At 46.3% G+C, this 20,809-nt stretch overlaps 1 protein-coding gene across 1 annotated transcript; it reads left to right on the forward strand.

Annotated features, from left to right (window-relative positions):
* The first annotated feature begins 17,973 nt into the window (after positions 1 to 17,973).
* LOC149362841 (uncharacterized) lies at positions 17,974 to 19,818 on the forward strand. The gene has a single exon (XM_089573265.1). It carries the CDS (start codon positions 18,189 to 18,191, stop codon positions 19,779 to 19,781), a length of 1,593 nt encoding a protein of 530 aa, XP_089429391.1. The 5' UTR covers positions 17,974 to 18,188; the 3' UTR covers positions 19,782 to 19,818.
* Positions 19,819 to 20,809: the final 991 nt, after the last annotated feature.

The following is a 20,809-nucleotide window of genomic DNA, read 5'->3' on the forward strand; positions in this document are numbered from 1 at the left end:
TCCACGCCCGTATCACCAAAGCTTCAGCAACTTTGATCGACCATGTATTAACTAATATATGCTTGGTAGAAGATCGCGCAGAATTCGACTGCGCATCACCTGCCTGCTTATGATAGAAATGTCAACAGGACTCTTTACTACAGCAGGGAATCTCTCGATCTGAAGTATTGCGATTGAATGCTCGAGGTCTGCGAGGCCGCCTAGCAGAGTTCAGGAAGAGGATTTTCAAGTTCCAATTACCTGAGCTTGTAATATGTGAGCCGAATATCACATCTCCTTTTCGACTATCTGGTTATGAGAATTTCCTCTCTGAAGCGGCTGGGCATTTCAGCTAGATACCACTATGCGTCCGCCGCGACCTTACTTACGTTCGGCATAAAATTACTGGGGGCAGTAGCAACAAATACGTAGCAATCACTGTGAATTTGAATGGGAACACAGTCTCTAGTATAGGTGATTAACCCCACCAAGGCGTCGATTTGACGCCTCACGACCAAAATCGCTACTCGACAGGGTTTCAGAGCCCCATATAATAGTTGGAGATCTCAATGCGCATCACCATGGCTGGGGAAGCGCCGTTACGAATATTCGAGGGCGGGATATCGCCTCGTTCATACACAGTGCAGGTCTTGTTTTGCTCAACGCCGACGTTTTTGCTCGAGGCTACCTACAGCAGCTGCCTGGACCTGGCATTTGTATCGAGGCGCCTGCGCCTCTCACCGTCCGCAACGTGGTGTGCTGATATTGAAACGTATGGAAGTGACCACAAACCAAGGTCTGTGCAGCTAAAGTGGTTTCACCTTCTTCCGCATGCCAAAATACGCTGCACCGGCTGGAGTGCTTCCCGCATTATTCTAGAAAATATCTGTGAAAACCTTGCTAACAACCCCAGGTGGTCGAAATTTCCGGAGCCCTCCACTACGGCGTCTCTCATAGCCTTAGTCGCTTTGGGACGTTAAACCCCATAAACCAACCTAAACCAACCAACAGATGTGTAGCAGCGCATTATTGCGGCCTTGCAATATACAACGCGCAACCTTTCAGCGCCTAGGTCCACATCTCCAGTGATGTGATGTACGCGCAGCTTCGGACGATTCGGCGGCGCGCAGAAAGAAAATACCGCAAGACAAAGGATCTATCCTATCTCCAACATCTCGACGAGTCCAGAAGCAAATACAGCGCTGCTTAAAGAATCTAGGCAGACAATGGTGGCGGTCGTTTTGCAACAGACTGGATTCCTTCAAACCGCTCTCCAAAATCTGGCAGGGCGTCCGACCAGTGCCGACATTTCCCCAGCAGCAGCACCCTTTTCCTGCATTGGCACTTTATGAAAAACGGCAAGAACTAGAGGTCGCCGAGGATTTCTCTTCGAGAATTGCCGGAAGCGCTACTTCAGCTCGGCAGCATCAGTGTGCTCCTCCCACAATAGACGATTGCCTGGACATTCCCTTCAGAATTCAATCTGTTTGTACGCATCCTTCGTCCACAGGACCTGATGGTATCACATACAGCGCGCTTCCTCATCTGGGGCCCCAGTCAATAGAAGCCCTCTTAACATTGCTCAACCAGTCTTGGGTCTCTGCCATTGTTCCACAGGAGTGGAAAGGAAGCCGCACTGTGGCATTGCTGAAACGAGGAAAATTGCCATTCGACTTAACATCCTACAGACCAGTAGCTCTTGGCAGTTGTATCGGCAAGACGATGGAGTGTATGTATGGTGTACAGTATATACGTACAACCATTCCAGGGATAACAAAGAGGCCGCACCATCCCAACAGACGGTCTGAAACAGCTGGCGCTGTCATACATTGCATCTATGTATGGTGACACCCAGCATGTTTTTGTGGACGGATCCGTGACGACCATATCTTCAGCTGCTGCGGGGATAGTTCCAGAAATGCCTTATGTCACCGTTTCAGGCTCATGCATAAAACGTCATCTACGGCAACCGAATTTGCAGCCATACGAGAGGCCGTTCGTTTCATTGGTCACCAGTCAGTGCACCAATGGATTATATTCTGCGACTCCAGATCGGCATTACAGGTCATACAAACTTACGTTAAACTAAGGATATGCGAACAGCTGGCTGAACACATTGTGCTTTTGTTAGCTGAGGCTTTCCACTGCGGTCATACCATAAAGCTTCAGTGAATATCAAGTCAATGCGGCACAGAAGAAAACGAGCGTGCTGATGCCGAGGCTCGGCTAGCGCATGATCATGGTGCTTTTATTGAAACTGCCTTTTTCAGATCTGACATTGGAGCCTTGCTGGCGCATGTAATGGAAGCCGCAATGCAGTTGCACTCGAACGATTCGAGCCATCAATGGAACCGCATCTCTAAGCTTTACGCTGGCGCACGAATTCATCGGCCATCTTGAGTAATGCGACGTCAAGGAACTTTATTGCACCGGTTACGGCTTGGCGTTGCCTACACCGAACACTACCGTCACAAAATCGGAATATAAACTAACCCAGATTGCGTACAGTGCGACACTCGGGAGACTATTGAACACCTTCTTTTCGAGTGCCCGAACTACAGTGATGAGAGGAGAACGTCGGAAGTGACCGTGAGACAGCTGGACGCTCGCCCTTTTTCTGAAGAATCTCTTCTAGGCGCCAGGGCGAAACGTGCTTATGGGTGGTGCGTGACGAAGGCCGTGTTCAAGTTTTTATGTGAAACCCTCCTGGATACTCGTCTGTGACCGCCTGTGACTGCCAGTGCACTGCCTACTCGGTTTACACAGTTTACACGGTTTACTCGCTTTACGGTCTGACATGCATGAGAGTGCACATCTGAGTTTTCATGGAGCCCCTACTCCAGTATGCGTTAATGACCTGTGTCGGTGTGTGTGTTCAAGACACGAGCTTTATGTGCGTATACTCACCGCGATGAGAGCGCCAGCCAGTGTGTATGTGGACATTACCCATGAAACTAATTGTATTATGCCGTCATCAACCTTCATTCGCACATTCCCTTTCATCCCCTTCCCTTTCCCCAGTGTGGAGTCGCAGGCCAGTTCCATGTTACCACCGGTCGACCTCTCCCTCCTTTCCTCTCCTTAAAATTCTTTCTCTCTCTCTCTCGCAACAGGACTAGCGAAAAACGTGCATAGGACAAGCAATTCACCACAATGCATTAAGAACCGCTTCAGAATAACATTCGTCCACTTGATACCGATGATATCTATTTTGGCAGCGTTCGCACCGAAATCACTAATTTCATGGAGGCCCTCAGCCGAGCATAAAAGAATAGCCGCTAAACAGGAAGCAACTATTCGTACAAGACTCCAATATGTGTTTAGATGAACAACCAGACTGTCGACTTAATAATAATAACTTGTTTATTTCCATCAATGATGGGGGAGGCTGCGGATAAAAGCCGCTTGACAACCAAGCGACTTGATGAAGTCCGCAGCCTCCCTACAATGCAGGCAGCGATAGAACAACAACAAAAAAAACTTTCAGAAAGCACAACAGTCAAAATTAATGCGCGAACACTTGATAGTCACCAGAGGTAAACATAACAAAAGGCAAGGTAACACTTTTAGTTGTTATTGTAAGCAAGGATTGTTAATGAAATGTTTGCGTAGGGTTCGTACAGAAGTTAAGATAAAGACATAAAATATAAGATAAAAAGATAAAAGATAAAAAGGCTACTGGTGACAGAAATGGCAGCATCACAAAAACAGCAAATACTCCATTTTTCAGTACAATAAACTGCGCAAAAAAATCTGTCGTTGCACAGAGAGCAAGAAAACAGATTGGAGGGGACAGTTCAGATCCGCTTTAAGGGTGTGATGCGATAGCGATAATCGGTTAATGCCTATACGTGCTGAATCAGTCATTCTCTGCGTTACATTCATAGATCCCTGCAAATCCTCACTCCAATCCTGGCACAGCGGAATGGAGCTATGCGCCACTATCCTGCGATAGCAGGTGGCACAGCTAATGGGGCTTGTGCTACCCAGGTTGCTCGTCCCTAGCAACCTTTAGGACTAATCATTATTTAATTGCCACCTGCCACGGTGGGTAGTTTGCTCAAAATCCTGTGGGCAAGTTGTGATGACGTCGCAAGGTCACGTGACCTAGGTGGCCACCCTGACAACTAGGGGCAGGGTGACCACGTGGCCACCCCACTTTCCAAACGACTTTCCAAACGTACTAACTAGGGGTGTGCGAATATTCGAAATTTTCGAATATAATTCGAATAGTATATTTCTAGTATTCGTATTCGATTCGAAACCTAAGTATTCGTGTTGTTTCGAGTATTCGATCCGACGCGAATATTCGTACCCAGCCGAATATTCTATTGCGAGCACCGGCGTTCATTTCGGTCCGCAAGTCCTATCAAAAGAGACATAACAATATAGCGGCGCTCAGAGCAATGCGTAACGTTGGGCCATGCAGTAGCTGACTACGCTGGTGAGCTTCTTTGTGGCTATGCCTGCGAAGCTGGTATAGTCAGAGCTCTGCACGAAATACCTCGCAATACGTGCCAGTTCAGTGCCAAGTGAGAGGGCATTTTTGTGGCTGGAGAAATCGCTTCAGCTAGAAGGGAACTAGCTACTTCTGCCTGACCGTATGGAGCAGCTGGTTTTCCTTCACGACAACCTTTTATGTTCATCCCAGCAACGCGCTTTTGTACTTATGCTGTGTACTAGCCATCTTCTCTGATATTTCCACTCTTCTATGAGTAATGTTCGAGACTTTGATACTTTTTGTGCAGCCACACACATCTTTGTGTTCATTTCATCACTGATAGTTGAACTGTGATGTTCTTGGGTGCTCAAATAACGTTTTGTACGAGTTAAATGCATCTGTCCTTGATTATTCGATATTCGATTCGATATTCGGAACCAAGTATTCGTATTCGATTCGTATTCGAAAAATTTGGTATTCGCACACCCCTAGTACTAACCTCAGAAAAATGCTGATGTATGCTGATGACAGAAATATAGTAACGGCAGAGAATTTGAATGACATAGAAAAAAGATAAATTTGGAGTTGAAAACGTTTCTGAATGGTTTCAAAGCAACAAGCTATCCGTTAATACCAAGAAAAAGAGCAACAAATTGAAGTCGCGGAACAAAATTGTTGATTACGAAAAACTGCAGGTGTTTGCGGCTGCCGGAAAACTAAAGGGCACAGCTTATGCAATCAGTGAAGAGTACTGAAAATCAACACTAGACTTGAAAGAAAATTGCCGACGATTACGTTACTTCCTAATGCGAACTTTGAGCGCAGCTCATCAGCTGTTTCAGCTTTTCGACAGATTGACGCAAGGAATTCGAGCAAGACATGTATGTACAATTACAGACAACTTGTTTTCACACTTATTCCCTCTTCAAGAAACACTCCACTTATAGTTCTTGACTGTCATAAAGGATGCTTTGTGGACGGAGAAATAGATGGATATATGCTCGACTTGCTGCACCAATGCCTGATTCTCAAAGACGAGGTCTGCGCAAGTATTTCGCTAGGTTGGCACAGCTGTGGGAGCCGTTACGAGCGAGAGGAACGGGATGTTCACCCGCATAAGTGGTAAGAAATTCCGGCTTGTCTTTGTATCTACATTAAAGTCCCAATCCACCCTGCCACACGGGCAGGTGGCATCGTTTCTGGCACAACGTTGTCAATGGCAAAGCATGCAGAGCCCATCTGTCACTACCACCATATAGCTTAAAGCATGATTCAGGTGCCCACTGTTACAAGAGGTCAGTTATGCGCCTTCCCTCTAGTTCAGGTGTCCACCGAGATGTGTGAGACAGAGCTGCCCATTTCCTTTCCTCAAAAATTAATGAAGAAATTTTACCCTCTGCTGTCCAAGCTCCGGCTCCATTGGTTTCGCAGCTGTGGGGGAAAGATACTGCGCATTTACTTTCCTCAAAAAAAAATACCAATGACATTTTGGAAAGCCTCGTGGTCAACCCGCTGCCGCTTCCCCGAACTGCTTGGCGCAGCATCACTGGGCTGCTTCGTAGCCATGCGTCTCACTCACTCGACTGCAACGAGACGTCTGGCGAAGGAGCGGGGGTACAGCTGGCACCACCGAGGCGCGCACTCTCGTTCTACCACTACTGTGTGACGTCACGGTTGCTATGCACAGCTACGCCCCCCACCGGCGTGCCGGTTGCTAAGGAGGGGAGAAGGTTGCGCTTTTAATTTCTCCTTTCCAAGCTCCCGCTCCATTGCTTTCGCAGCTTAAAGAGTGCCCACTGCTGGTTACAATGGACAACGGCGACGGCGACGCCGCGAAATGCAGAAACGGGCGCCTAAGAGCTGCGCTCGAAAAACTACTTGAATACGCCCGCAAAAAGGAGTCCGTTCACACTTAGGTTCAGTAACCTCAACATGGCTAATGAATCATTTATTTACGATAATACAACAGACACTGAAATAGCAGCACCCCGATAGCAACCCCAGAAGGCCACCGAATTTAAATCTAGACCTGGCGGTAAAAATAATTCAACGTGCATTGATATAAACTGCTCCAGTCTAGGAAAACAAAGTATTTGAAATGCACACTTTTAGAAATCTCATGAGCCCCGGTCGTGGCTCAATGGTTATGGCGCTCAGCGGCCAATCGGAAAGACGTGGCTTCAATCCTCATAGCAGAGGTCGCTTTTCGATGGAGGCAAAATTCTAGAGGCCAATGCACTGTGCGATGTCAGTGCACGTTAAAGAACCCCAGGTGGTCGACATTGTTCCGGAGCCTTTCCCTGCGGCGTCCCTGGGAGCCTCGGATGCTTGGAACATTAAACCCTCATAAACCATAAACCATTCTCTAAATTTTAAAACCACACATCGTTTTTGATATCGAATCATAGCTTCACGAAGGAATAAGCGATCATGTAGTATTTCCACCGAATTATGCTCTTTACAGCAGAGACAGAAGTAAAAATGGTGGAGGCGCTTTTGTATGATTCACACTAGTGTCTGTGAATGTTGTTGCTGATGCATGCGAAGCTGTTTGATGTAGACGAGGTTTGAAAAAAGGGTCCACATTGGCTGTCGGTTCCTTAGCCGCCTGAGCAACCTCAGCGGCTCAGGTTCCTCACCCGCCAGATCGAATCTATAAAGAAACTGAAACATTGCAAGCAGGAAGGAAGAAATCCTTCAGCTACGCGTGTAACCCCATGTAAAAGGAAGTGGTCGCACCAGGAAGCTAGCTTCCAAGTCCATGTGTTACAGCTCTTTTCATTTCCGTCGGAAGCGCTATCGATATGTCCGTTTTCACGCTTTCAGCGCTCGGCCGCAAGTGCCTAGTGACTCAGCAGCCGTTAGCGATTCGACACCCATCGCGCGTATGTTGCCAGTAGCTTCCGACTTTCTTCGGCTCTGGACGCGATAGTGCTACTAACTTGCCGGGCAATTATCGAGCCCAAGAAACTGAGCAAGGCACGGTGGCAAACAAGTTCCTCTTTTTGGTTCGATGCGCAAGCACAGATTGGTAGCCGCTCTCCAGTTCACCCAAAATCTTTTAAAGTGAAGGAATTTCTTGTCTGATGAGTGGCGTGTACAAGACCTTTCAGCAGAGCGTGAAGCGTGAAGCGTGTCAGTAATCATTTTCATGCGGATGCACGAAAATGGCCATTCGAAAAAAAAAAACACGCCGGCATTCCGGTTCGAAATCGAGCCCTCTGTGTGCCATACGGGCAATAGACGCATACGCCATGAAGGGTCTTTTTTTCTCCCTTCCATGGTATTTATTTACATGGTTTTGTATAGAAAGGATCGTTGTTTCTGGCGTGTTCGGGGGGCACGAAGTTAACACGTTGTGGAGTGTACGACGGTAAAGAGTGCGGGGGATGTGTACTGATGTAACACAACGATGACTTGCAAACAAAAAAAAACATTTGCTGGCGTTCAAAATAAGATGCTTCCGCGCCGCCGCGGTGGCTCAGCGGTTATGGTGCTCGGCTGCTGACCCAAAAGACGCGGGTTCGATCCCGGCCGCGGCGGCTAGAATTTCTTTGGAGGAGAAATTCTAGAGGCCCGTGTACCGTGCGATGTCAGTGCACGTTAAAGAACCCCAGGGGGTCGAAATTTCCGAAGCCCTCCACTACGGCGTATCTCATAGCCTTAGTCGCTTTGGGACGTTAAACCCCATAAACCGAACCAAACCAAACCAAACCAGATGCTTTCGCATTTCTCCACTGCAGCAGACTGCAGCGCTCTTAAGTTTTTTTTTACCCTCTAGTGTTTCCTCACCCTCCCGAAAACAGAAGCAACTTAGAAACAGCAGCGCATGTGATCATACGGACGGAAATAACGAAATGGCCGCAGCCAGAGGGGCTGGTTGCGTCGCTTTCTTTACCACCACCATGCGCTGCTGTTGACAACTATGTCTCACCAACTAGCCTCCAAATATGTATTAAATAATAAAAGTATTTTAGTCCGAGCAATTGTACACGCAGGATGGGAAGCCACACGCAAGCCGCATAAGGTTAAAAAGCAAATTTAAAAATGATCACGTTCTCACAGTCACTACCATTTTGCCAGCATTCCTTAACTCATTAGGGCGGAAGAAAAATCTGACACAGGGATTTTCTTCATATTTAGCACATAACGCTCTCGTATAGATGAAAACAGATCACTTAAATTTCGTTACGATTACTTCATCCGTTCCGAAGTTACACAGGTGTACTTTTTGTAGTACACTGGTCTTCCCCGTTGCACATGTGACTACTGCGCTCCACTCCTACTTCGTGTCGTGAATTTTGTTAATGTGTCCGTGATTTTTGCGCAGGGTAGTATAACACTTTTTGCAGGCCCTCAGGAATCTTTTTTGGCTTTATTGGAACCGCAGTTATTCTAATGTGCGCGGAAATCTTTCTCCTTTTCAAAACGCATCATACTCGTTTGAGCCAGAGTGTCTGCGAACATCTGGTTGTTGCATGTCAAGGCGTACGTAATAATGAATAACGTTCTTACCAAGGCAAAAATAGTCAGCAGGCTCGTCTCTAGCAATTGGGTAGATTTTTCAGGCGGTCACCATTGCAAAGTGGAGCTTTCGTGTCAACAGCTACCCTAACTTTTTGTCCCTGATGCCGATGTAGTAGCAGTTGACGGCTTGATCCGAAAGGTCGTCACCTGCCATACCACTGTTGCAAAAGGAAAAAGAGTTTTGCCTTACAAAAGTCCCGTTTTTCGTGCGCTTTAGGCCACCACAGCTTTACAAAACATCTGGGCTCAATACCGTTATAGATGCCGGCCATGCTGACTACACTGTTGTCATTAGACTTCAATAAAAGCACGTAAGCTAAACTACTGAAGCAAGAACCAATTTTCCCTGGCTGCTTCTATTCCTACGCTTCTTTAGGCCCAGTGGACACTTCCCAAACCCGTTTTGACGAACGGATCCTATAGCCCGAAATTCCTCCCGGCGGAGCGTTATCAGACTGCCGTGACTGGTAAAAAAATTTCCCAAAAAGATGAAATGGTCACCAAGCATTGAAATAACCTCAAGCAACGATAGGAGAACGCGTGCTTGCAAAAGCTTTTCTTCCGAACTCAACGACTCTCCATAGTAGGTTTGAAATGAATAACAGTAACCATCTGCTCTCAGAACAGCCACTTATTATAACTAAACCTTGATTATAACCAATTACAGTCACGCCATCGTCAAACTCACGATATCTGCCGACAAGTACCGCAGTCTCTGCGGTCTCGCTGAGCAGACAAAGTTGGTTTTTTTTTCAACGAATTGCAAGGAGCCATAAGATCTATGACCTGGAATAAATACGCACCGTTTAGCACACAGCAAGAACCAGTGTAGTATAGAAAGTACAGCATCATATAGTTCATCATAGCGCAAAAAAAAACCAAAGCTGCGGTACATTCAAAGCGTCTACTGTTTACTCTCGTCTTTGGTGCCTCCGTACACTTAAAAATAGCGTAGTATGTACATAAACGTGGCCGTGATGAAATTATAAGGCAGCGACTACCGGTGCAGTTCATGGGAAACATAGTGAAGTTTCACCATCAAAAGACAATATACTCAGAAAAGGAAAGGCGCCTTCTAAGTTATGGGGCGTCGGCCTATCCCCTGGTGACAAAAGCATGATCTACTTGATAAGAAAGATTTAATCTTCCGTGTTGGAATTATAAAAAAAATTTAACTGCACTTTTAAAACTGCGCTGGGCGCTAATGGGTTAAACCACTAACAAATACCGAAGAAATTTTAGACAGCCACTTGAAACGTCTCTTTTTCGAGACTTGCATACTTATCCCGCTAGAAAAGGGAAATGACATAAATCGAGCATTTCATTAAAATGCTTGCCCTATGGGAAAATGTTATATAAGTGGTTCATATGTTTCTTTTATATAGGCGATCTTCGTATGTGTGTCATATGTGTATCGTAAACACGCGACTATTATATATGTGTTACATTTGCCCACATATGCCATACGTACCCACATCTCATTTTGGCACGTGTGTGTCACAGACGTTTCATATTGGCGTGATAATGCAGGCACAGAAACGACGGGTTCGAATAACAAAAAAAGAATGAATTATAAAATAGATGTCAAATCATTTACGCAATTAAAAAAGGGTGAAAGAGTAAAACAAATGCACCACCAGAATTCTAACCACAATCCTGTATATTTTCAGCTGAATGCCCTAAACCACTACACTTTCTTTTTTTTTTAATATTCAAGGATTTACAGTAATAGAATGTTCTGGTGCATGAGTTTTTTCAGTCTTCAGCAATCAATGCAGAATCATCCTAGAACCAAACACCTGGAGGCAGAAGACGACTAGAAGGAAGGCAATACTGAGTCTGCCACGAAGAAGGAGTGCCACTCTAGTTCAAAGGCAGTCTGGTCCAGATGAATGATCATTTAGGGGAAATGGGAGAATATGCCGCTCTATGCTAGCTCCATGGGGTCTTTTCGCCCTATGAACTAAAGTCGCATTATGTGAATCATGAAAACCATCAGATCATAAACATGTATAAAGTAAATAAAGCCAAATTTGTGATTTAATTAAGTGAGATAAAAACGAAGTAGTCTAATACGCAAGCTTTGGTCATGGAAATGACACAAAGAAAACTTGCCCTCATCCTTCAGATGCGCACAATCCCAAGGGAAATTAGACACGAAAGGCATCGTGTTTGCCTGAGAAATACAAGAAAGTTGTGTGCTGTCGTTTCAAAGCGGCAAGGACCTCTTTGTCAGGGATGACAACTGCATATGCATCGGTTCGTTTTTTTTGAGGAGCACTTTTCTATTCGCGTTGGGCACGCGTTTGAAATCATTTCTTAATCACTTCCAAAGTTACTAAGCGAGCCCGTCAGTTTCATAATATGGCATGTAGGGGCTTGAAATTCACACACTGGCCTTTAAGTATATGCTTGTTGTGATCTCCACACTCTCACTCGAAACAGTTTGCAAGCTTTATCTTTGCGAAATGCCAGCGTTAACAATTTTGCGCCACCGTCATGATCGATGCAACACTGCAGAATTTACGTTGAATGCCGCATTTCTGTTTCACGCAATGGCTGCGCGACTTGTTCTTCAGTCTTCTGAGTGCACACATGCAAAATAAGACAACTGAACGGGCTGCTCTACAAAATCGAAAACCACCAAAAAGGAGTGCACACTAACTCTCAACCAAATCAGAGACCGGCAGCAAGTGGTTTTGACTTACGTCTTTCGGACTTACATGAGTATGCAGTACCGCGAAACAAATCATGGCTTTTCAGTTTTTGGCGACGAAAAAATTTACGGGGCCACAATCAAAGATGCAGCGAATCGACGCGCTTGGTGATCCCTTAACTGTGCTTCACTGTGACAGACTAGTCGGTGAGTGTGCTATACATCAACCCCTAAAGTCCTCAGCATCTTTGAGTGCCTGTCGCAGATTGAACCTGCAAACCACAATAACTTGGTTCTGAATTGGCTCTCAAACTCCGGAGTGACACCGTCGTGGCGTGCGATTCAATTGGTGGTGCAGCGGCTTGAGTGGGCTTCGCTGGAGAGAATTTCCTAATCCTAACGCGAAGGAAACAGGCGTCAGGATCGGCAGCCCTGACCAATTAGGTCATGCTGAGCCGCAGTGGTGCCAGGAGGTCGCATCCTGTCGACGAAGATATTTGTGAGAGGGGCGAGTATGCTCTAAGGGAGAGTCATTGGAGTAATTGCGAGTACGAAAATGGGATGGGCTCCGCCTCTTCTGGGTTGGTATGGCCTTGCACTGGTGTCCGTGCATTATTTGCAGCCTTTTCCGCACCAGTGACTCGATTCTTCGAATAGTTCGCACTCTAACGGCCAATCCACAGCCCCCGAAGCCACTTACTTTTATAGTGTTTAGTGCTTGATGGCGATTTTTTTATGACAGATTACTGGGAATGGTGACTCGGTCGTAGATACTGTGCACTTTATTCAACTGAAAACTTTTGCTCCAAATGATGCCGAATCTTTTAAGGTGGTTGTACATAACCCTTTGAACAAATAATCAAGTTTCTGCAAACTGCATTTCCTTAAGCCAGTAATTCATCACTACAGCTGCGCGGTGCAATGAAGTGAAGTCAGCAACACATATTACGAATTTCCATATTTGCTCCGATATGCTATATAAATTATAAAAAACCTCATTGTGTACCGCAAGGAACACTATACTGAGTACGATTATCTGAGAAGATTTAGCTCCCAACACTAACAAAGCGTGGTCATTTACGAAGGTAAGATGCTATGCAGTTAAGGTAACATGCTATCTACCATGATGCATCATGTATATACGCACCCAGACACCTTTTCTTCCCTTCATATGAAGCCTGCAGAACAAGATACAGATAGCACCTAATTAAGGTTCATGCTGGCGTTCATGTTGTTAAGCGCCAAGAGAATATATATAAAAATTTCTCCACCGATTGAGATTGGTACTTAAATGCTATTTGTCTCTCCGGAGTTCGGTATCATATACCGTAATCTGTCGACACCCTAGAATATTTGTCACGGCCATCAGGAGCGAACACAATAGTCGTATAAAACCCTGGGACACCATTCCTGGCCCCCATATAATTGAATTGTTTTACTCAACACCGCCGCTACCGAGGTGCCCGAACACAACGTTGCATGTTTGGGTAAGCTTACCTTTGATGTCGGAGACAACATTCATGAGGTCCTTGATGTGCCCTTCTGTCTGGGCGATGGCGGTGCGCAGTGTGCCAGCAGCCGTCACACTGATTGCGTACGAAGCCACGCACACGACGAGCAGCTTACTCCTGGCGAAAGTCCAAAGCAGTTTTCACAAAGCTCGTTCGCACTTTACACCCGCAAAATCTCACTCGTTGACGGCAGTTCCTGTGCACAGTAAAAATATATGCAGTAAAGCTAAAACTATTCTTTTAATTGCCGCACCTCTGGCTTCCCTAACGAAAAACACAATAGAAAATTTTGTGCTGTCACAATATTTTCTTGTAGTATCTTGGGGCCTGAAAAAAGAAATTCTTGTAGCAACAACAGGATTTTCTGTAGTATACTGTAGTCTAGTGTCGCAGTGCCAGAGCCAGTTCTGTCACGTCAATAGACAACTTCGCAATACTACAGAAAAACCTGTCTTAACGACAGGACGACAAGAAATTTGTTTTGCATTGTGGGGTCAGTTATGTCGTATTTTTCGGCTGGGCGGGCTACAGTTTTCAATTATTAGCTCACTCTAGCATTTCATCTAACGACTGAAGCGGCATTGGGGCAGCACGGTGGCTACAAAACATCTGTTAATTTGTGGCTTTCGTGTGATGCTAGCGTTAAAACAGCCCTACAGGTGTTATAACCTCGGTACACGAACGATGATCCCAGTCGTTTCATGCGAACTAAAACCACGTGGGCGGATAGCATCAAAAATAAACTAATTTTCCAATAACCGGCAACGTTACCGCTTATAAATAGCCAGGCCACCAACACACGCACCAACCGTCCTTCCCTTCCCTAACTTCGGCTCCAAATGCTCGACGTTCCTCGACACTTGCTCACGTGACGCGAAGGAGGTGCCACCACAAGCGTCGTTTTGCATATGCAAGGCATAGAAATTGGAAGAGAAGGCTCAAGTCCAGCGAAAGAGGAGACGCGTCGGATTGAACCAGCTATTCCAGGACCGCAACACCCCCGCCTTCACGGCCAATAAGTGCGCGCCACCGCCCCACCATTCATTGTGCGAGGAAGAGACAATCCTTGTACATTCTTCTCGCTTCTACACAATTTACCCACTGTTTTTATGAACCACTGCCTGAATGCGCTTTTTATTTGCATCATAGGTAACCCTGAAGCACTCTGCTCAAGTGAGAAAATGTTCTTCGGACAATTTACAGTTAATTTCTTCCTACCTATCTCTTACGTTGCGCTCGCCGACTGCGAGCGCAGCCTGACAAGCGTCGCCGGCTTCGGCATTAACTACATTAATATACCAACAAAAGAAACGCGCAGTCGTTAAGACACCTCCCAAGTCCTGACCGCGCTACCTCGCCAACACCGCAAGCTGGAAGCAAATGACAAGATCGCACTTTCGTGGCTGTGAAATAAGACTGTGGTCATTTAAAGAGATAGTCAACACCTACAAGAACGTTACCAGGAGGCGATGCGGTGCAGTTAGTTGCCTGTTTGTTTCTTTGTTGTCCTTTGTATTTTGCACCCGTGGATAACTGCAGAAAAGAAAAACCGCTCCCAGGAGCGTGTGAGCTTTATTTGGTAGGAAACCAGAACCACTTACTCAGTTTATTCGCAACTCGCAAAAACTGTGCATTATGTTTTATCACACATGTGGCAGCAGGCATCTGGGTCGCAGAAGCAGGATGGATGTCCTGTTCATGCAAACAACAAAGTCTCACACTGCAACCATAGCACCTTCCCCGTAATTATTACCAGTTAATCTGAAACAAAGCAAGTCAACTAACATACCAATACAAGAATGAAAGAAGGTCATGCATGGACAAATATCACAGAAGTAGTGCGAATCCAAAACTATGCAAGCGGAATTGACGCACTTCGCTTGCAGCCTTTTAGCGGATGTAAAAGGAAGCAAGCTTCTTGGCCGCGTGATACGAGCTCTACGACTTCCGCCGTTAGCCTTATCTTCCTTTCGAGGATTGCACTTTCAGTGCTCGGCGGAAAGAGGCCAGCCGTTAGCGATTCGATTCCCATCGCGTGTACGTACCCAGGCGTTGCCGGTTTAATTTGGCTGTGGGTGCAATAGTGCTACTCCGCTCCCAAGCATTTATCGAGCGTGAGGAAGTGAGCAGTGCGAGTTGGCAAACAATTTCCTCTTTGGGATTCTTTAGGCATTACAATGAAAGTGGCTCTTTCCAGCTCGAACAAAAACATTTGCGCTGTAGAGTTTCTTTACCCTACTGACAAGTAATTTTAACCTCAGCGGCAGAAGTGCCACGCACCGCATAAAGAGCTGCACGCCAATTACACAAAGCAACCAATCAGGGGCTATACTAATAAAGGCTAAATCATCCCTACCCTCAGGAGCACTGGAGATCAGTGCGAACGTAGCATTTTTCCTTAAAGATCATCTCAGAATAGCGCGTCGAGGAACAGTTTCGGCTGCGCGGCTACTGGCTCTATCATTCGCTACGACCTAGTGACCTCAGCAGGTTGATTACAGGTTTCCGCAAAGAATTTCTAGCTTCTTTGATTAATGTTCTGCCAGTTACAGTAACTAAAGGGCAACAGTTCACTCTCTTTGGAGTTAATACAAAGCCAGGTAGACGATTCGATGTCTTTATATCGCAAAACACGATAGCGTCGACTCCTTCTGCGCATAATATGGGGACGCAAGTACCTCTAATAAGACTTGGGGCAACTCGTACACTTTTCCACGAGCAGCCAAACCACCGAATGGTGGCAGTGTAAAATACTTCGTGAGCCGAACGACTGCAAACTACACTGATCTGATTTTAATCTAAATTCTTGCTGCTCAAAATTTCGGCCCGTACATTTATTGAAAAACCCAAGGAAGTGGTTATTACCCGATTTTCATTTCAAATGTCAGGGCATGAATGCTTCCATACAAATTCTTATAAAATACGCGAACTGGGATACTTACTTGGACGCAGCAAGCAAGGGAATTACAGCTGCAACGCTGAATGCTGGACTGGTCTCTTCGATCGCGTATTGCCTGAAAGCAAGTCTCAGCCTTGTACCTAAAGGTGGGAACAACATCAAATTACAACACACTTGAGCGACTAGTGATATTCGGAGGCGCACCGAAAGGAAAGCCTTTCACACAAAAAAGTGCGGGCACGTGCTGTTCCATCGTGCATTAGGGTACAGACAAAATACTGGGTGCGGGATTGTTTCTAAATCAGAATATAGACCGTTTACAGCGCGCAGTTCTTCCGTTTGAGACCAGATGGCGCCACACGTGCGCTCGGAACACGGCACCATTACTGGCCTCGTAAGTCGCCGGCGTGTACGCCTCGGCGCAGCAGTGCAAATTTCGCGGGTGGTTGCCGAATGTGTTCTTTCTACGATGTGAAAAGGCAGAGGAAACACATGCACTGTTGTGGATTGCAAGAATATAGACAGAGAGTTAAAAGTGCGGGATGCGGTCGTTTTCGAGCTTCGCGAAACCGAACTGCACAAGGAGGTAATGCCAATGTACCCGCCCGTTCGCCATGCACCCTTTCCGTACTGGCGAATGCAACAAACGCGTTCGCCAGCGCTAGATAGCTAATAAAGAAAGGTTTCGATCTTGGAAAATCTGCGAGGGTAAGTGCACAACACAGCCGCATGAAGAAGCTGTCCTGCACACCGAAACCATGACGGCGTGCTTTCAGTTGTTGTGCACTGTGCTCAGACCGCATTGATCGTAAGTTATGGTCTGTGACCATTAGTAAAACGAGCGCCCGAGGCCGAATTAGGAACGAAAAATAAAGACGACTTACGCTCCTTCATACGCCTGCTGTTTATTATGCACTACACAGCCGTGCGAGCCGACAACGCTTACCGTCAGTCCGTGTATTACACGCCGTCTTGGTGCTACTGTTCAATTTCGCTCCAAGTAGCGCGGTTTTCGTGGACCGTGTTCGGATTACAGCATTTGGTTTACGGCTGCCGTGCCGAGCAGTTGTCACTTGCTCGCGGTCCATGCGAGACAGTCACTAAAAGTGACTCCGCACGCTCGGAATGAAGCTGATTAATTACAACCAATGAGACCACGACCAATGAGACCACCAAAATTTTTTATATGAGGCTGACATTACTGTGAAATTCGTCCAGCATAAACGCGTGGCCATGCGCGCGTTATAACAATTATATCGCGGAATCCTTCGAAACGATTTCACGCCAGCTTGTGAAGGCTGCTTGATGCATGGTACTGCTACCATGATAGGTAACCTTTGTGTGTCTATTTATTTTTGTCGCTTTTCTATGTTTAATCAACCAGTCGGAAATATTTCAGGTTTTCTAAGCACCGTTAACAGGTTGTAAACAAATGCATACGATGTGCATGTGAGCGTTTTAGAGCAGTGTCTGCATTCAGGTACAGAATAGGACAACAACCTGTAAGGCCGCAAGAACATTAAATCTTGCCGTTTTATATAATAACAATAAAAAAAACACTAAGCAGAGCCTTCAGCGCATCCAAAGACAAGCATTCAGGCGATCCGTCCGTTGGCTCGAAGAGGCGGAGAGCTCAGCGGCTCTCCGCGACATGAATTCCGATCGCGTTTTCACGCCTGAAGTGATCAAATTAGGGTTCTCACATGTCCTTCCAATCTGTGGCCAAACCATAGTTTCGTCTTCCCCCTCCTTTACAACCGTATCAGCCGGAACACTGCCTGTCGGAACCGAACCGTCAGACGCAGCAGCCGTCGCGACGAGGTGCGCGCCGAGAGGTCAGGAGGCGAGTAATGGCGGCGTGATCACGTGATCAAAGATGGCAGCCCCCATGATACGCCGCTGTATAGTGCCTAGAATATACTGGCTAGTGTGACGACCGCCCGCGCTGCGCTATGGGAGAGGGTGGCGCCGTTTGCAATGAATGCCCACCGACGGCGACAGGAGGCGCTGCTTGTCGGGAGGGTGCGGCCGCAGCAGACGACGCGGCCAGCGCGCCTTTCTTGCAGCAGAGAGCGCGCCTCTCTGCAGCAAGCGGTTGGTCTGCACGTGCGTGATTTCATGGAGTGAGTCGTGGATTTTTGCTTTCCCTTGCCTGTCTATAAACGGCACAGAGAGATGTCGAAGCCAAAGCGGCAGGGCAAAGAAAAGACTTGCTTTGTGCCGCTGTGCAAAAGCGGTTACCGCTCGAACAAAGAGCGCGTTTCTATGTTTACTGCCCCATCTGATGCTATACGGCTTGCAGAATGGGAGAGAAACATCAAAAGGGAAGACAGAAGATTGACGCCAACTGCTGTGGTTTGCGAGAAACATTTTGAGAGCACTTGTATCGAGCGCACGTTCAGTGTCACCGTAAACGGCGTTACCAGTGAGCTCCAGCGTGAGAAACCGCGTTTGAAACCAGACGCCCTGCCTACAATATTTACGGATTATCCGAAACACCTTGTGCCTAAAGTGCCAGCAAAGAGAAAAAATAGAAATTTGTGCGAGCAAGAGCCTCCAGCAAAGCGCCAGAGGCGGGCCCCGTCCGGAGCCTCCGAGTTGTGCTTAGCTGTTGAGAGTGCCGAATCGGTGGACCCGGAAGGATCTGGTTCCGACAACGGAGCTCCTATGATTGAAAAGTGCTCCACACCTTTTGGTCGTGAAGCAGCAAGCGCCGGTGGATCGCAAAATGATGGTGCACAGAGACTGTCAATTACCACCGAGCCTCTGCATCCATTCCACAACATCTGTATTCCAGTGACATGGATGAAAGTGCCGTCTGTGCCAGCGGGTTCATTAGCTTACGCGTATTGTGAAGCTGAAAAAAATAACTTCGCCAACCTTTTCATTGAAAAGATGGTATTGTTCGAAAAGCCTTTGCCTGGTGGGCAATCAGTGGCCACGGTGTACCTTCGGGGAAGAGAGAAGTCTAAACAAATCCTCACAACCTGCCAAGAGGCCGAATGCTTGATCAAGGAGGTTTCCTTAACAACTCTTTGCGGTGGATGCGGCATAAAGCCTTCTTCAGGAACGCACACTTCCTACAGAGACATGATTTTTGCTGAGAAGTGTTCGTTGTCTACGAAGTCTGATGAGGAGTCGTGTGCTTTCTGCAAGTACCAAAGAATTCTGGCTCAAAACCAAGCATGCAGAAAAAGGAAAAAAGGAAGTGTAATTGCTGGGAAATCTGATGAAAAGAGGCAATGCAAGAACATTTCTCGAAATCTGTCAAGAACGAAGAAAAAGTTGGAAAATGCAAAAAAACAAGTGGCTCACATGAAAGAGCAAAATGAGGCTCTTAGTGAAGAAGCATTTGATAAAAAAATTAAGTCTCTTCCCTCAAAGCAGCAGCTGGCTGTCAAGAGTTGTTTCCTCGCTGCGCGACGAAAGTCACAAAATGGCATGCGATACGATGACAAGTGGATCCTAGAATGCATGTTGATGAGGATGCGTAGTCCAAAGTTATATGAGCATCTCCGCAGAGAAGCCATTATGGTTTTACCAGGGCGAACTTGTCTGCAAAAGTACCTGCAGCGTTTCAGGGGTGGTTTTGGCCTCAGTCCTAAGATCTTCAATGCCTTAAATGAAAAGACGAAGACCATGGACGTTTACAGTCGTCATGGGGGCCTCGTCATCGACGAAATAAAGCTATCGGAACACCTGAGTGTGAAATCAGCTGGTGAGTATAGCTTCATTGGATTCGTGGAAGAGTACTTTGTTCATATATAGAAAAATGTGTTCTGATAATCATTACGATATTCCTCAAGTCCCGCAGTGCTTTGTAAATATTCATTGACCGTATTTTCTGGTGTATAAGACGCGGCTTTTTTTCAAAAATCTTGCTGCTGCGTCCTATACAAGGGTGCGTCTTATATGCGAAATTTTCGGGGGTTTTTTTTTTGCGAGTTCAGAAATTACTCAGGTTCACGTTCAAGCTTTTTTCACCGGAAAAATATCGCTACCAATAACGCGGTTGTAACACGGCTATGATACGGAGACCGCCATGCGCAACTTATTTAGGTGAACTGTATCATGAAACGTCGGGGATGATGACTTCGGGGATCATAAACTCGCGGCCATTTCGGAGGCCCCAAGCAAAAGTAATGTGAAACGTCAAAAGATGGCGACAATCGCGCTTTTCGCCATTGTCAGGACAAGCCAAGACAAGCCGGAATTTTTGTTTAGTCTCCCTTTGCAACTTTGTTTGCTGTGTACGCAGTACGTGCGTTGTGCAAAGAGAATGTTTCAGCTGCATTGCCTCCAAAAACGGGCAAACTTTTTGATAGCGCGTCCGAAGATGAAGACTTCGAAGGTTTTAAGTAAAATGCTCTTATGGAAATAAGGAGAGTTCTTTCGCTTTTTTTTTTTTGCTCAAACGTGGGCGGGTATGACATGAGTGTTGCCTTATCGATCACTTAGCGTTGCTTAACTCACAGGTGCGGTGCATTTCACGATGGTCACACAAGCATGTTTAATTAAGCCTCACTAGCCTAACTGAGTAAATTGGGGTGCGTCTTATACACGGGTGCGTCTTATATACTAACTTTTTCAATGACAGCCTGCATATATGGCAGGTGCGTCTTATACAAGGGTGCGTCTTATACACCGGAAAATACGGTATAAGCTCTACCACGTGTTCCTTTTTTGTTGTTGATATACTCATCATTGATACATATTCTGACCTGTGCTGAGAGATGTCTGGGCGTTAAACAGCGTGTTCCTTCTTTGCTTTTACAATTAAGGCGATATTGAAGGCT

This window comes from Amblyomma mixtum, chromosome 2 (assembly GCF_055824585.1).
Source record: "Amblyomma mixtum isolate Tamu chromosome 2, ASM5582458v1, whole genome shotgun sequence".
NCBI lineage: Eukaryota > Metazoa > Arthropoda > Arachnida > Ixodida > Ixodidae > Amblyomma > Amblyomma mixtum.

What these genes read in the sequence shown, in the direction of transcription:
- LOC149362841 (XM_089573265.1), top strand. Translation starts at nt 18,189, where the DNA reads ATGTCGAAGCCAAAGCGGCAGGGCAAAGAAAAGACTTGCTTTGTGCCG.